Here is an 18,600-nt window from a genome sequence, read left to right as displayed (position 1 = left end):
CCATCATCTTGAAAGAATGTCTTTAGAGAGAGAAACACAGCCTTGATGAGGAGAATGCAGATCTCTTGGCTTTCCACAACAAAAAAAAATCTTAAAAATACACTACTTACCAAAGCCACATCTGAGCTGAAATAGCGTTAGGAGTAATGAAAACCTCAGATGGGTAGACTAGTATTTATTTCTGGACAACCCTAGTGTCATATATTTATCCTATTAGCAATGGCTTTGGTCACTCTAAATAGTCAGATTTTCACGAGTTTCAAATAGAAATGAATATGCAAAGGACTGAGCTCCTAACACTGTAAATTTCAGACTAACCAATTACCCCATGTTAGATATTAAGCCTGACTACTGCAGACCTTCTCTCACATTTCTAGTCAGGGCTTAGTCTTTCTTGAGGTAGTTTGACAATTGTTTTTTGTGTTCCAAAGAGTGGCTTTACAAAAAAATAAGCAAGATACATGAATATTTACAGTTTTATTAAAATTCTAGTCTTTGGACATAAATTCACCTGTCATCAATAACACCACAACTCAAATATTGCCCAGGATTACTATTAGTGTATTTGCATGTCCCACTTTCTGGCATGGTACATTTCTGCCTCCTTACTCTCTATCATCTCTCCTCAGATTTATTGCAAATGCTTCCAGCTGCTCTGCAGACACAAGGACACATGAACTGATACAACAGAATATGCAATAATCTTTGGGGCTTTATGACATTGGTCAGAAAATACCCATCTGCTGGCTTTCAGCCTTTGAGATTTAATGATTTGCTATTTTATAACGGGAATAGAGAAAAAAAAACAAAAAACAAAAAACAAAACATGAAACAGATTTATAACCTTTCTGCAAAACTAACACATTCACATTACTCACCTATCAGCCTCAGTTTGTTCCAATTAGGACAAGGTCGATGTGACTTTTACTAGATTAATTCTATGATACCATATAGCAAAGAAGCCTTTCAATATCAATGCTTAATGGATGAAAAAAGGCTCACACGCCTGAAAAATGGAACAAAGGGCATAAAATTACTTCCCTAGAGAAGTCAACAAGATAAAGAAGATTCCAACATTGAAATGTTTGATATCTTCAAGTGATTTCTAAAGTGAAAGTGTATGAGCAATTAAGCCCACTTGTTCCACTCTCCGGTCCAGCTAGTTCCCCATGATTTAGTGCAACAGCCAGCAATGTTCTCTGCCTATCTGACAGGAAAACCAAAAGAAAACTTAAGCAAATGTGTCTGCTCCCCCCCTGCCCCATCTTTTTTTTTAATCGATTCCCTGGTGAAGATGTTAGAAAACTGCTAGATACGGCTATTTTAGAAACATACATTTTTGACTGGTGGCTTAACTCATGACTCGAAAATGATTCATACAGCTCGCAATGTGGTAAGACACTAAGTGTCTAAAGAGACTGCAAGAGAGCAAAGATTTACATTTTGCAAGGCTGGATTGTACCTCTACCACTTTCTGTTTCTACAGCGACTGTTACAAATTTCATAGGAGCAAAGACCAAAAACTGTTTAGGCCTTCCTTCTCTGTGGCTTTGTCTAAACCCACACAAACCTGTCCCCAAGGTTCAGATCAGGGATGCAGTTCACTGTGTGTGCCTTCTGGCTTATGTGCCATTGGATTCCGCTTGAGAGAAAAGCAAGCGAACGTGCTAGGAGAGAGAAAAATAAAGGCCGTGTAGGGAATCAAATGAAAAACACAACCTGTCTGCATAGAGAAAAGAGCTGAGATTAAGATTTATTTTTCCAGGCAAATTCATTTCTTGGATTCCTAAAGTACACATTTCCCTCTCAGTTTGCATAATCTGCTCCCAAATACACAGAAGAAAGCTTTTGTCTGGGAAAAAAAAAAAAAAAAAGGCTTTTGAGTTGAAAAGACATTCTTTTCCTTCTAGTATTTGCTGTGGAAGAGAGAAGCTGGGATAACAAATAACTTATTTGGCAATAATTAATGGTTCAGATGTTTTCAAATCACACAATTCCAGGGTTCCACTGAATTTCTTAGATATCAGAACTAAAGTCTAATTTCAAAATATTTGAGGGAGCTCATGAAATACTGCTGCAAGAACATTATAATGCATATAGCAACATTTTTACAGACTGACAATTGTTATTCTAAGAAATTGCCCTACAATATACCAGCATGTTTACATTACAAATAATTTAAACATTTCTTTCCAAAACAACTGGATTTGGGGCACAAAAAAAAGATGACCCAAGTTCAGAATTTATATGAAATAATGCACAGGATGTATAAAGGTTCTGTATAAAGCTATCACGTGCCTACTAACAGAAAGCACAGAATAACTAAGCTCTCAGGGACAGAAAAAAATAGCAGAAATTACTGCTGATTTTTGTAATAATGGTCTCAAAAAAACCCACATACATAATAAAATGCAGTCCACAGCATGAGAAACGTCTCAATAAGGATCCCTTCAATAAGGCTCTACATACAAATTAGTGTGCCACTTTTAAGGCAGAAGTAAAACATTTGGTGATCTTGCCACGGTTTGTGTTTGTTACTTTTACAGAAGTAAATACCTGAGCTGACTGGTTTGGTTTCTGCATCTTGGTATTTCACAGCATTGCCTGCTGTGCTAGTAAGACTTTGTTGATATCTGAAACACTTCCGTATTACTGTTTTAAGTTGAGCTCACAAAAGCGTCTTTGAAGTAAATTTCCAAATCCTCCCCACTTACTGTGCTTTGGTTCATATGGATTTTATTTATTGCACAGGGCCTGGCATCCTTCCAGATAAAACTAAACCAGAGCCCACCTACTGTATGATTGCAGCCACCAAAGGCTGCCCAGTCATGGGACTGCACAAGAAAGAGCCTGGAAGATCTCATCCCATCCCCCAAAGTCTGGGTCATTGACACTAAATTTTTCTCGTGCTCCATGCTAGTTGCTAACATAGACTTAGCCTTTGCTTCCACATGTCTAAAACAGTTGTTTTTATTAATATCTCCAAGTATTATTCCTAAAACATCAGATAACTTAAATGTCCAGTCAAATACACTTTACTTATGCCAAACCTGAACCTGTATTATGGTGTCTAATAAATATTGCATCCAAACATCATTAAAACAGTAACAGCCAAGCGAAAAACCTTGTTCCACAGTGATAGCCATTGGAGGAAGAATCATGTGCCCCTGATGAAACTACTCCTGTGAGGCAGTGGTCAGCTAAGGCATTAGTTCTCAATTGGTGAGAAAAGAAGAAAAAGAATTACCGACAATCCTTTCTGCACAGGTAATTATAATAACGCTTATTTTCAATAACTGATAGAGACAAATGCTGAAATGGATATTGGATTAGCAACTCTTACACAAACCTAATAGCATTCCTTCAGAAAAAAAGCTTATTCTGAAGGTCATTTCAGTTAGCACAGCTTCTCAAAGAGGCCAGTCCTCACAGAAACGTGTTCACAGACAAATTGTGGAAGTTGTTCAGCACTGCTGTTTTGGCAAGGTGTCCAGCCAGATGGGTTTGCTAATGACTCTTGTAAAGTGTTTAAATCAGAATCTAGTGTAACACATGACTGCCATGTTTAATTACTCTAAGTTAATATAGCTTAATGGATATAGTTGAGTAGATAAGAGTCAGTTCTTGATGAAAATACAAAGGCTTTTTCATTTGAATACAACGATACCAAGGCCTTGATTTGCTGCCCATGTAACCTTTCCTAAGAGCAGTTATTCAGAACAATCATTATAGCAGGAATAGACATTTGTTCAATTTACGAACCATTTCTTAGCCAATATATGCAAACAATGGATACAGAATTTTATTTGCATCAGTTGAATATATACTGTAACGATTCTACAATTTTCTGTAGGCTTGCCTGAATGCATTTAGCTGCTGAAAGGAAACTGGAATACAACCATGATTTGAAACCTTTTTTTTTTTTTTTTTTTCTTATTGCAGGATAACTTCAAAAGTTCTTGTTAGCTTCATTTCATTTTGTAAACTTGTATTTCTTTTTTGGAATAGATTTAGTACGTATAGCTCAATACTACACACAAAACTGTAGCTAAAGAGGAATAAAGCAGTGCAAGCTATCATCAGCCTGCTTTCACATCTCACATGCTAACACTGCAATCAAATCTTCAATTGCAGACAAAAGAGGATGGCAACCTATCTGCTGTTGTGATTAATGTAAAATAATACATGAAAACTAGACACCTTTTGAAAAATATTTCTTTAGAACATATTTTGCAGTAAAGCAGTTTTTCTCATAGGTCACTAAATCAATGCCTGTGAACAGTCAAAATAGCTTTTTACTCCTTGACCTGTGAAGCTATCTCCTCAGTTATAGTACAGGCCACATCAAAGAAAGCTCCTTTGATAACGGTGACAATTCCTCATTGGTAATGACGGACTGATTGCTTGGGGGGTTTGGACTGTCTCCAGACTGAGAACCTAGACGGTGAGCTGAACGGAAACCTGAGCTAATGACAATGGTTGTAGATGATACAAGATAAAATAATTTTTCAGGTTTAGATTTTTAACATTTATTAAAAAAGCAGGATGTATGTTCATTTCAAATTAAACAGTTAAAAATGTTAAAGCATACAAACAAATCAATTGTGTACTAGCAGCATCCAATTGTTAGAATTTTCTAGAACTCCTCAGTACAGTCTTGGCAAGCTAAAAATATTACAGCTTGCAACCAACTGACCTCACCATAGTGCAGATAAAACAAACTTTATAAAATCAACAATTTAAGGTTAAATAAGCTTAAATAAAGGTGTTAAATACAAGACACTTGATCAAAGCTTCTGTACAAAGATAAACAAATTTGGCATTGTACAATTGATTGGCTGGCTCACACCATACATGATTCCAATAGTTAAGCAATATAACTGTTTAGCTGAACATCAACTATACAAAAGTAACTGAAGTTGGGAGTGGGCTAACCCCAGTGAGCCATTTACAAGGCATGTGAATCTTTAGAAAATCAGAACACTGTTTATATTCAGGCACCATTTGTTCCTGCAAATAAATAATCTCTAATGTATCTGCATCCAAACTAGTGTTAAACACATCAGTGCTAACATTTTATAAACACAGCTTTTTGACTATTCACTATACCTCCATTCTTATTGCTATGACAATGTGGACCGTGGAAATAAAACTACTGTACATACAAAAAAATAGAGCACCTTTTAAACATTAAAGTATATGTCTGGTTATTCTTTTTATCTTACAATACTGAAGCCCAAGCTAATGTAAATTGCTTTAACATCTTCACCAGCGCACCTGAAATGAAGGAACTAAAACCCCAAATATTCCTCTTCAGGCAAGCCCTAGCCAGCGCATCTTCTAAAAATGTCTAAAATGACACTAAGAATTTTTTTTTTTACATTCATCTTCACACAAACAAATATCTGCTATTCTCTGCTTTCTTCATATGAATTTAAAGACATTTACCACAGTTCTCCCTTTTTCAAATGAATAAAGCTGGATAGAGAATGTAGCAGAAACACCTAAAATGGATTGTGAACACAGTGAAATTATTATCCCGCTAATCAAAAAAATACAGCTGTTACATTACAGCTGTTACAAGTAAGTATTTTCGAAGGGGGTCCAGCCATTAGGATTTTTTGTCTATCGTATTGAAAAACCATTCTGTAAATTTCCTCAGTTGAGCAGCTGCTGTTTGAGACTCCTCTTGAAGTCTCATGTTATCTTGTCTCAGATGCTGTACCTCTGCTTGGAGAACTGCTTTGTCCTGTTTTTCCTGGTTAATAAAGATACAAATTGCAAAAAGTGAGTAGTCATGATAGAGCAGTTATTTTTGTTGCTATTATTTCTCTTCAAGTCATACAAGTTATATATTGAGCTCCCTAATCCATTTTGACAACTAACTCTAAGCTGATTCCCAAAATATGCTCCAAGTACCTTATTCATTCTGGGGTATGTTGTTTTGAAACTAATGCAATCTAAAAAGAAAACTAGATGCTACTTCAATACAAAACAATCTAGGAATTCATTCAATTTAACAAAAAACTTCAAGGACTAAAAAGATGGGAAGACTTCAAGTATTACAGATAATATGTGAGAGTCCAGGAAGAAAGAAAATTATCTACTTTCAAAATCTTACCTATAATGATTATTTTCTGAATAAAAGCAAGTCTCATTTCTACCAGTCCTGGTACTGTTTCCAGTTCAGGAATTAGACAGCAAATGAGACAAATCAACTCACTGTTACATGATCAAGACACCACAAGGCAACAAGGATGACAAATCTAGAGTGTTAACTGCTCAGAAATAGAACCTGCATGCATATCCCTATCCTTTCTCAAATCCAAGGTACCACAAAATGGAGATAAAGTACCTTATTTATTCTGGGCTATGACTACAGGTGGGACAATTTCTTTTGGAGTAGTCAATGACCTGTAAACAAGTCAGCCTTAAAGCAACTTGTTTGTGTAACCATTCCCACAGGACTCTCTGCACTTCAGTGTTCTGATCAACCACAAGGAACTACCATTCATTAATCATCATTATGATACCTATTTTAACTGATGCACTTTTTTCAAATCTTTAATGAACTCTGCATAAAAATCTAGCTATTAAAACTACAAAGTAATAATACCATTAATGATCTCTTACCTTTCTCAGGTCGGTTTGTAGTTGCCGGAGGATCACTTCCAGCTGGTTAACTTTTCCAGTCAGAGTAGTCGGAGCATGCTCCCTATAAAGTAAACCAGAACCTTCACTCCAAGTTACTTAAAAACAATTTTCTCCTCCATTTTCTCCCCCTGCTTTTGCAGAATAAGACTTTTAGGCATAACAGAGAAAACAAATTAGTTTAGGAATAGTTTGGGAATTAAAGATAAAAATAGCAACAGTGGAAAACTATTACCAGAACATAAACCTATTTCTTTAATATCTGAAATATGACACAACCTCACGTGCAAACCTAGAAGAAATTAAAATAATTAAGAAGGAATGTTTTAGGTATTATTTGCACATACCTTCACAGTGCAAGTCAAACTTGCTGCTAAATGGTGTGCTGAGCACATTTGTTAACAAGCTGCTTTCAGATAAGGACTGTACTAATCTGAAGCAAGCTGCAGCAGCAATTATTGTAAACCAAAAGAGCTGTTAGAATTCTTTTGTCTGGTCTGCAGTTGTGTCATTTCCAGTAAAAGATAAACCTACAGCTTTACAGAGACAAATATTTTGCTTAAAGGTCAAAACATATGAAATATTGCCACAGGTTAATCAAATGCATGAGTGAAGGAAAATATTGAGAATAGCTTCTGTTTCCTGTATGACAACAAGCACTGTGGGAGACAGTTTCTCATATGTTATAGATGAAATTAGCCGTAACGTGAATTACTTTGTCTAAAAGAGAGAAGCTGAAGAGAGAGTAGCTTTATATACAGAGCTGAATCAGCTGTTTCATGCAAGTGCAAAAATCAGACAGATTTTCCCATGCTTGAAGAGGAATATCTTTTTTTTTTTAAAGTCTTTTAAACCCTATTGATCACTTGGCTGATGAAAAATGCGGACTTAGAAGTCGTTGAAATAAATGCATTTAACCATGTAAGTTAATTTGTGTAAAATTGCTTCAAATTATAACGTGATAGCCTAACAAGCAAGAAGACTAAAAGCTTTCTTTTCCCTCCATTTCCTGTTCTTCCACTCCTGCAGTTGAAGAGCAAAACTAATCAAAGATGTTTTTCTTTTAAGGTGTGCTAATTGACAGACTCTGCTTCTCAATCCCCGTTTTTAAAACAAGTACACTCCCCACAGCAGAGAAGACAGGGATAAAAAAAAAAAAAAAAAGATGATAATCTAATCCTCTCCCAGATCACTGGGTATGAAGAAGTTGGGCAGTTTCCCACAGTCCTCCGTTACGGGTTCTCTTAATTCATTTCTCTCTGCGTAGATGAAAAACTATGGATTTTCAAGTAGCATTTTTTCCCTGAACATGAACAACTGCAAAAGGTAAATTCCAAGGTCTGAGATGTTTGCTGCAGATCAGGATGTAATATACTACAGAGCTGAGCTCCTGTCATCAGTTCTATCCAGATGAAAAAAAGAAACTATTATTGTATAGCATAAATACAGTGAAAAATTTGGCTTTCAGGTGCATCAACCTATACTCTGCACTATTCTCATGAGAGCACTTTATCTGGCTATACTACAAATTTCCTAGATGGAACTGGTCTGAGGTTGGTTCCAAGAAACAATACTTTTCAAAAGTAACATCAAATCATGATCAGTCTGCTACCAAGTAACAATGAAACATGCATATAGACAATTTGACATCATGCTTTTTGAAATAAAGTAGTTGGAGCCATTTACATCGTTTCTAGAGAAAGTTTCCTGTTATGGTCAAATAAATACCAAAAATACTTTTGGAAAGACAAAGTTGCTGCTCATACAAGCAAACTAGTGTTCATTACACACAGATTGCTTTGGTAGACTGACACTCAAAGACGAACTGGACTCTTTGTCCAGTAGCTTCATTATCTAAATTAGGACTGCAAAATTGGTAGGATTTTAGTTATTTATGGCACCTATTATGCAGGACAGTGTCACTGAGTGGATTTCTGATGTTAAAAAGCTTGTCAATTCCCTACAGGTAGTATCTGTTAGCTGAATAGGAGTAAAGTTTTATTAACTTCCATAAACCAGTAGATGGACCAAGACAGTTCCATCCAATGTCTTATTTTCTTCCTCAGGTCTCGTAAGTACAACGTGCTAATTTCTGAACAGTTTCAACCAAATTCTAAACTTCTTATAGCTGAAGATCATGCGATAAACTGTATCACTACATTCTGAAAAGGTAGTGTTCATCCCTAACATATCAATATCAAATGTAACATTAGAATAATTTCAGCATTCCATAACACTGATCTGAACAAGATTCTCTCCTACCCATTCTCCTTATACAGAGGACAGAAAAATGGGAAGTTTTTTTTTTTTTTTAAATGAAATAGTACATTTAATTTTAAAACCTGCACGTTTTCAGAGCAGTGGTACTCTGCTTTCTATACTCTTCTGATTTCTTTCTTTATGTTAACATGTTGACTCTCTCCTCTCTTTTCTCCACTTTTTGGCTGCCCAAATTATCCATTTCATCCAGTTTTGTCTTTCCATTTCCTTCTATATGCCCTCCCTTTGACAGCATTTAAGTTAGGGAAAAGGACATGCATCGCTTTATTTGTTGTTCTGGGGAGTGTGTGTTATATTCCAACAGTAATGGGAACCTCTGTCCTACATATATTTTTCCTACCACAAGAACGAAGAGGGAGAAAGAACTCTCACCACCACATAACATGCAACATTAGGAGAAAATCAGTGTTTTGTTGTTGTTGTTGTTGTGTCAAGAAACATGCTTTAATTTTGACATACCCAGTAGCCTCGAGGAAATCTTTTCCATCTGTGGGACTCTCATCCAAAGGTAATTCTTGTGGTCCTTCCAAGCCCTGAGCTTGCTGCATATCATCCAAGGTACAAAAAGATGCTACTCTCTGATCTGTAAAAAAATAAAAAAGTAACGTAAGGATATGTTTAAAGCAAGACATATGTATAAAACAAAAGGCTGTATTACAGCCAGTATCCTGGTTCAGTTCGACAACGGGATGTAGGTTTCTACATCACAGCTTCGAAGATAATCAGCAGATGTTAAGTATATTCCAAGTAGTTGGCTTCCCCACATCTGCATCCAAAGGCAACCTCAAAGCAATTTTTTTGTCTCATATTTCTTTGGACCAGTTAAGGCTGATAGGAATAGTAAATTGGTCTTGATGAAATCCACAGAAAACAGCTTGAGAACTCAGGGCCACAACCAATGACAATAAATCATTGAAAAGGTTTGCATTTTCCATGGACTTAAAGCCCTCAGATTCCTCAGAAATCTGCACTCTTCATTTTGTACCATTTTGTACTGTTTACTGTAGTCTCAAGCATTTGCAGAACCTACTGGCCATCTGCATACTTAAAAAGCAACTAATTCATATTAGTTTTTAATCAATTGAAGTTTTTGTTATATATATATTACCAAGGCACACTATTACCTACATTGGATTCATCTAGAGAGTAATCTAACAAGCATATAAATAATTACCTATGGATATACAGTGTGGTTGCCAAAATATATCAGTCACCACATAATAGAATTATGCCATGCAGATCATCATTGCACAGAATGGGAGTAAATGATGCATTCATTAGGATTTAATTTGTCTTCTATAAAAACATCCATATTCCGTGGAGATCAATTTAACTTATTTCTGTCAAACAAAATCCATGTCTGTAGGTTTGTATAAATTCAGGTGACAACATGCCTGCCTTGCCCTTTGTCCCCTTGCTCTACCACCCCACAGACCCAAAGCTTGCATTGTCATGCAAACGTGCAAACATAGGAAATATTAAAGAAAGTTTACAAAAGGTAAAAGTCATCAATCCCAGATCATCACCTAGAAACGGCGTGTGATGACAGAACGGCCCAAGTTCTTCATCAGAGTCAAAACCTGGAATAAGATTTAGAATGTTCCTATAAACAAGACAGTCCATCTCCACTAAAGTAGCTGTGACCCTTATGTAAAGTTCACATGATGAATACTCCCAGGGCAACTCATGCTGGCTCTCACCACCAGCCTTACAAAAACATTTTTACACAACACCAACATTACAATAAAGCATGAGATGGCACACCCAGTGTCTCTAATAATAATACCCAGTATTGTGACACACAGCATGACAATTTGGCATAACACACAAAGAGACAATCCTCCAAACCCTAAGCACCTAAACAGCAAATACAGGCCAGACCATTATAACTAGGAAGAAAAATTTGTTTTAATACTTGTACTAAATGAAAAAAGGAAGCCAGCAGAAAACCGTTCGAAGGCATTTCTAACTGAATGTTTTTGTTTTAAATGAACAGCGAAGAGTAACAGTTCATTTTATTATAGAAGGAAGAAAAACTGGATGCGATCTTTTACCCAATTTTAAAGACCACAGATCATTTCCTCCAATTTTATCTTTTTTTCTGACTAGGATTTGGCAAATATGAACACAACTTTTTCATGTGTTGGCAATAAAGTAAGAATATAATTTTAAACACGATCAATTTGAAACACGTTAAGGGGTATAGATTTAATTAGTATAGATAAACTAGGTTCCCAACTTGAACAAAGTATGTAGGCTAGAAACAAGGCTTTGAAAGCTATCAGCCTGACAACAGCATGGGTCGTAAGTTTGAAGTACATGTCAAATAATCAATTTCACTTCTATAGTCTCCACATTTTCATTATCTCTTGATAGAAGAAAAAGTCAGCAACAAATGTTATGTTGCTATTTTTTCTATGGGCACGACTAACGTGATATGTGACATTGCATCTCACAGGCAATTCTACTGTAACATAAAAGCATGCATTTTCCTTCCACTGTGGAGTAAGCCTAATTGAAGAGAATGGCCACTTGTCTGGCGTATTTTGTCAGCTGAGAATACATTTTGGCAGTTTATTCAGGAAAATATCTTTCTCCTGATGGATAAAAGCAGGTGTAAAAATAGATGCATGCAGCTGTTAATGAAACCACACGAGGAAAGTTTAAAACCCACTATTTAAAAATATCTTTATATTACTTCAATATACAACAAAATACAAAAACATGGGTGCAATGAAGCATAATGTGTAGATTGACTTTTTCTTCTTTGTATATTCCATAAAGAATTTCAATTGTAGGTCATTAAAAATAGTAACTCTTAGAATAGGAAATTAATTATTAAAACTTTTTTATTTACATAATATATTTTTCAAAAATTGATATCTTTATAAAACTTGAAACCATATTACATTCTTTAGGTGAGTAACAAGTCACTACATGGCCATTAGAAAACAGAAGTCCCCAAACATACATCATATTCTGTAAATTCCTGTGTTGCTCTTCAAAGAACAGCTAATTAATTTTCAAAAGCCTGGTTAGCATCAAAATCATTCTCTGAACAAGTTTGTGACCAAAACTTTTGCAACAACTCGTACATCAACAAGATCCTTGAGTAACAAATATTTTGCCTTTGAATACTGTTCAAGTACTTTTAAAGATATTTTTATTTTTAATAACTATCATCTCACTGATCTCTACACAAGTATTCATGCTTAGCAATAGTTTCAGAAGTTCACTATTTAAATCAGAAACGCTTTTAAAGCTGAACTGTGATCAAAATCGAACTTGTGCTTCAAAGAGCAAAATCTTCCAACTGATTCCATTTTCATATGTTCTTAACAGAATTGGCTTGACTCCATCCACAAAAATGAAATCAAAAGCTACTTTTTGCTGACAGTTAATTTTTTTGATAGAATAATCAGGTGCATTTCCGGCTATGATACTGTAGATATAAGTTCTGCTTCCTCCAAATTATGAGGACACCTCCTATTCAAGTGGTATGTGTATGCTAAAATCTCAGAGCTCTAATTTTATCTGGGACATTCTTACCAAACCACACAAAGGACCCATGCATAGAAAACCATTTGAGAAAATGGTTCTAAAATAGTCTCAAAATGAGGCTGAGAGAGTTGAGGCTGATCAGCCTGGAGAAGAGAAGGCTCTGGTGGAGACCTTGTATCAGCAGCCTTCCAGTAACTAAAGGGGGCCTACAGGAAAGATGGGGAAATAATCTATCAGGGAGTATAGTGATAGGACAAGTCTTTATGTCTTTAAACTAAAGGAGGGGAGATTTAGTTTAAATGTTAGCAGGAATCTCTTTGTTCAGGGGCTGGTGAGGACCTGAAACAGGCAGCCCAGAGAAGCTGTTGATGCCCCATCCTTGGAAACGTTCAAAGCCAGGCTGGATGGGGCTTTGGACAACCTGGTCTGGTGGGAGGTGTCCCTGCCCATGGCAGGGGGTTGGAACTGGGTAATCCTTACAGTCCCTTCCAACCCAAACCATTCTGTGATTCTATCATTCCACAAAATGTACTGGTGTTTGTACAAAAGCTTAAGCAACTATTGATTTAGCAAGACTAAAGATGAGGCAACAGCTGTGACTGACTTTCAGGTAATAGAATTGTACAGCTGTAGCCACTCAGAATTTCAGTCTAGATTTTCATGGTTTCAGCCCACTAACAAAGGCCAGAAAAGAACTCCAGGCATTTTCATGTGCTGCAAAGCACAAAAGGCTGAAATAAGTATAGTGCATGAAGCATCCCTTTCACTATTAAAGCTAAGGTTACCCACATACATTGACATACGCATGGAAGCAAAACAGAGCTACACAGGCATGCATTAGAAATTACCAAACGCTAAATGAGTATTTTATTTATCTAACAATTTAAAATATAATTATTATTAAAATAATTCTCTCTTGTTGAATGCTTCACTTCTTTCTCGTTATGTTCTGTGTAGCATTACTCGCATTAAGCTATAAAGATTTTTAAATGGAAATATTAAAATAATATTAATTATAGTAGCACAGATGTTTCTGCAAAGATAAACTGGCATTAAGAAACACTACACTCTGATTGGCATGGCTAGCAGATGCTCATAAAAATAACCTGGAAAATAATCAGAAAGTGAAACCACCTATTTCAATGAACTAAATTAGAGATACCAGAGGGACTTTCTTAGGTTGTTAATTCCCCTAATATGATTTAAAAAACACTATTCTTTGTAAAGCAGAATACAACCAGCTTAAAGTAACAAAAATAGTAAAAAGATCTATTCATCATAATAATTTTTATGTTTGGGTCAACCCTTTTCTATAACGACAGTAACAGAAGTAGACATCTAGGAAGATTTCAATTTTTGTTCCACAAGTTCTTTAAAAGATCCAAAACTAGCCATCAGCAAGCATCATTAGGCCAAAATTAGCCATCAGCAACACATTGAAAACCTGTCCTTCTTTCCTAACTTGTGGATCTACCTGAAGGATAATACAAAAACAGAATTGGAAAACAAAACAAACAACATATTCTCTCCTTTTTCTTTATTCTTTTCTGAGATTGTTTTTCTTATTCATCTTTCAAATTTATTCTGTGAATCCCCATAACTTTATCTTTACTCAGCTCAAAAAGTTGCTTTATTTCTGTTTCTTTCTCCTATTCTCACTTCAATTGCCCTCCCTAAACCCTATTTTCTCTCTTCTGATGCACAGTCACAGAAGTTCTATTTTTTTTTGGTTTGCTTGAGGGATAGATACAAAGATATTACCACAATGAACTTCCAGCATGCCAACTGCTCCCCTGACTCTCTGCAGCTACTACCAAAATAACATACAGGAATGGAAGTAGCCTATCCATGTATGAAAGAAATTGAAGGATACCCCTTGCAACTGACCACAGGAATTCCGAAAATCATCTCTGGATAAATACCAGAATCAAATCTATGCCCTGCAATGGAAGGCAGTGCAAACACTTACAATAATGTTGCACTGAACTCTAGCTTATAGATATTGACCCTCAGCAGAAACAGCTCAAGCAAAACCTCTTACAGATGCAGCTTCTGGAGCTTGGGGAGTTAACCACTGCACAACTCTTCATTGCACTTTGGAGACCTGTCCACATAACAGCAAAGGAAGTATTTGAAGGAAGTATTCTGCTTCCCACGAAAGTTCTTGCCAAGCAAAGCATTAAAAATGAAATCCTCACAAAGTAAAAAAAGCATTATCATCACTCTGTCAATTAAAAACAGTTATGACTGCCTCATATACTGTCCTTCAAATACTTACTCCAGCCTTGCAGAACACAGTTTAGAAACTGCTGTTCTACATAAGATCAAGATGTCACTAGGATAAAGGCTAATATTAATTATAATACTAATTAATGAACAAACTCCTCAGCTGTTCAGGTGGGGGGCGGGGGGGGCGAAGAGAGTTAAGCTAAAATGAGAGCCCTTTCTCATTACATCCATGAATAAACTCTGAGCACAGATGATGGTAGCAAAAATGTTGCTACTGTATTTTACTCTTCATTCAACTAACTCCAACAAACAGCTCGAAAGGCTATATATGCTATTAACCAGAATATAACAGCATTTAAAGACAGACAAATGAAGGATTGCAAGACCCATGTGGATTTTGAACTGATCAAAATGTGCAGGTGATCAATATACAGTGTACAGAAATCAAAGGGAAAAAAACCTCTGACCTTGGAATCAGTTTGGTAATACTAATGAAATAATACTAATAAAAGACCTTGTACAAAGAAAAAAATAAACTGAAGTCTATGTTCTAGAAAAGAATATGACTTAAATATCAGCTTGATGAAGCCAAACTACAGATTAGTTTTAACATTAAAAACATATGCTACCCATTTTTGATCCTTTTTACTGTATTTTTTTGAAACTGCCTTATATAAAACGTGATCCCATTTATCAAAATAATTTTATATTAATCAGTTTATGATTTTTAGAATCATCTACTCTCTATTTTTCACATTGACAGAATGCAGAACAGTAGTTCCAAGCTATTTTTATATACTGTTGAGGCAACTCCTCATTTATCACCATTAAAATACATAAGGGAAAAGGATCTGCCAATTCATATCCAACCCACTCCCTCCCAGTGAATTTTTAATGATATCCCTATCAGTTATTCTTTTCTAAATGACTTTCAAATTGCAAGACATCAGATAGAGAAAGTTGAGCAAGGGCTTAAAAATTCTACTCCTAGGTTGCAGTACTATGAATCTAGTCAAAGCATTTTAAAAATCAGTTAACATACACGTGGGTGTCTCTACTGCAGAGTTCTAAACAGAAAAGAATTATGTTTCTTCATACAAAACTATTATTTACTGCTCAGGTTCTTCTAAAAATTTAAAGAAAAAAGCAATAAAAAGTTTCCATCTTGCAACTCAGACCATCATTTCTTCAGCTTTATGTACATACAGTTGTATATTTAAAATATGTATATAAAAAAGATGTTTGCAACTATAACCCAACAATATCCCCACCTCCCTATAACAAAGCACTGTGGATAGTTATGTTGTTTTACTGTTCTCTCTTAAACGAACACTCACATAACTCTTACCTAAATGACTATATTTTCAGAATATTAAATGCTAAAAGCAATGAAAATCAAAGTTTTCAATTAAATCTAAATATAGAGGAGCATAATTGATACAGAATGACCTTTTAGATAGCTGAACTCAATTACTGTTAGCATTTAAAAATATTCTTCATGTACAAAGTTATAAAATTTGTCATTTACTTATCCAAATCTATTTTCAGTTGTTAAGATATCAATAACAAGTGCCAGGATGTTGCCTGAGCAATCAAACATACAAATGCATGGCACCACTTGTTAGACTTTCAGTCTTACAGTACAGCTTCCTGCCAGCTACAACAGATGTATGTAAGTAGTACTGAACAGTAATGAATACAGATAAAATTAATCACATTAAGAAACAATACAGTACTTTTGATTGCTAATCATCACTGTTGGTCTGTTTTTTGTTGTTTGTTTTGTTTTTTAAAATTTCAATAATGACATTTACATTAGTATAGTAAGTACTTCTCAAGAGCTTTTGATCAAATTGAAATTTAATCACTTCAGACTCAGGGAAGGAATCAGTACCAGAAATATTATTACCATGGTTACCTTTTAGATGAAAAAACAGAACACCTCATCACTAACTTAATAACCTGTTCTCATAAAGTTGAGACCTGTACCTTATATTATATATAATGATTGCAGTAATTTCATCCTTATTCAGATACCTCTGACTTCTCATATATTCACTAGTGAGAGTAATAGCAGATAACAAATGTTGCAGACTTTAGGACAGACCCATGACCTAACCAAAACACTCCTCAGAAATGAAACAACACAAACACACAACTTCATAGATAGTTTAAAACAAGCAACTACTTATCTGTGTTTATACATTACATGTAGGTCTAGCTGCCAGAGAGGTGAATGAGGTTTTTACTTAGTTAAACTGGTCTTATAATTAAATAGTGCAGACCTGGTTTATATCCTGCACCTCAAATTCTGCTACTGGAAGGTACAGCATATATTTTTGCTGTTTTACAAGGGCTTATTGTGAAAACTGAGAAGGACAGCAACATCATTTGGACTGCACATACAAAGTTTATAGAGACAACACAATAAACCCAGATAAGTTGTTACTCCCAGTCTCTTTTTAAGTATCTAACTTCTGTGCTTTGAATCTCTCATTCGAAGCATCTGATTTTTCAATTGACTGCAGAGACAACTTTGGCCCCTAAGTCACTGAATTGTATCTAGGATAGATACTGAGAGTATCATGAACACCCCCAAATTTTTCAGTGGCAATCTACACCACTGAGAAGTAATGCATCCAAAAGAACAAAAGGGCTTCAGAGGCAAACATTGGATATTTGTATTTCAAAACGTGGCCATGCAATATATATATTATGTTGTGTTTTTTTTTTTTTTTTTTCTTAAAAAATAATAAAAAAGAAAGTTTGCGTAGCGAACAGTGATCTTTATTCAGCTTTTCCTGTTACCTTCAAACGCTCGTGCAGCATCTACCAGGTGGGACCAGTCTAGCCCTGTGGCAGTGTCTGGCAGGGGCATCAGGCCAGGATCATTGAATTTGGCTTTATCAGATAAGGACCCATCTGAGAACCAGAATTCATCTAAACAATAAACACAATAATTAGTCTTCCTATAATAATGACGTACAGTTAATTTTGAAGCTATTATAAAGAACTGTAAAAAGAATGTATAAGCAATGAGTGCTCATCTTCACTTTTCTTTTTATCGTTTCCTGTTCAATATTCAGTATGGGTGAAACTACTGTTAAACTCAAGCAGAATAAGATGGGGAGGGTTTCTACAGTTTTTTGTGACACTTCGCATTTGATGAGTTCTTTGCATTTTGATGTGAATGCTGTGTGACTAGGCAGCATCCATATTAAAGAATACCATACTAAACCTGAACACTGAGCAGAAAAGTAGCTAGATGCAGTTATATTTTAGAGAAGGCTCTGAACCAACATGAGATATTTATATGCAGTTGTATTCTGAAACTTTAATATTACATTTCCAGAAGTAATTTCAAATATATTAGCTACTTTTCTTTACATGCATTTCTAAGTTCTAGCCTATATCCAAAACTCACTTTCACATTGAAAATACTACCCTATTAACTTAATATTTTGTGTATCTTAGAATGCAAGACTTGCATGCTGATCTCTAAGCTTCAGAGCAAGCTGTAACACGTTGTATGCTGTACGTAGTGTATACATTTAAATTAATACACGATCTATGAAGTTAGTTCAAACATAGCTTTTCAGTTACGCCATCTTTTTAGAAAGATACCATTAGCATACATCATAGTAGAGATGATGATTTTCATAATCTTTAGTTTAACATTTCCATATCTTCCTACAGCAATCTTCACTTTGATCAATGTAAACATTAAAATGAGTATTGCTGAATAAGCATACGGATGTTCTTAAAATTGCATAAAACCCAAATAGATTATTTTAAGCTAAAGTTCATCTTAACCATAAAGCTAGTGATGCAAATATCATCCTTTTATTAAATATTATCTATAGTCAAAACCAAAAATTTTTTTTGCTTTTATGATGTGTCTACTTGTATTAAATAAGGAGGTCAAAATAGCATTTTTCT

The 18,600-nt window shown here is 35.2% G+C and overlaps 1 protein-coding gene across 8 annotated transcripts in view; it reads right to left on the bottom strand.

The window, feature by feature from the left end:
• Positions 1-460: 460 nt before the first annotated feature.
• SIPA1L2 (signal induced proliferation associated 1 like 2) overlaps positions 461-18,600 on the bottom strand; it is a 142,424-nt gene continuing 124,284 nt past the window's right edge. For 4 of the 8 annotated variants that reach the window (XM_038176227.2, XM_038176228.2, XM_038176231.2 and 1 more), the window contains 5 exons: positions 17,470-17,601; positions 10,458-10,511; positions 9,391-9,514; positions 6,634-6,715; positions 461-5,758 (listed from right to left, as the gene is read on the bottom strand). In XM_038176227.2, coding sequence (XP_038032155.2) covers positions 5,612-5,758; positions 6,634-6,715; positions 9,391-9,514; positions 10,458-10,511; positions 17,470-17,601 — 539 coding nt within the window. In that variant the 3' untranslated portion in view covers positions 461-5,611. The remainder of the gene's footprint in view (positions 5,759-6,633; positions 6,716-9,390; positions 9,515-10,457; positions 10,512-17,469; positions 17,602-18,600) is intronic. The other 4 variants (XM_038176230.2, XM_072035777.1, XM_038176233.2 and 1 more) reach the window with 2 other exon arrangements.

Source organism: Anas platyrhynchos, chromosome 3, assembly GCF_047663525.1.
Source record: "Anas platyrhynchos isolate ZD024472 breed Pekin duck chromosome 3, IASCAAS_PekinDuck_T2T, whole genome shotgun sequence".
Lineage (NCBI taxonomy): Eukaryota > Metazoa > Chordata > Aves > Anseriformes > Anatidae > Anas > Anas platyrhynchos.
Note: the sequence above shows the minus strand (reverse complement) of the source record. Positions and strands in the feature narration are given on the sequence as shown.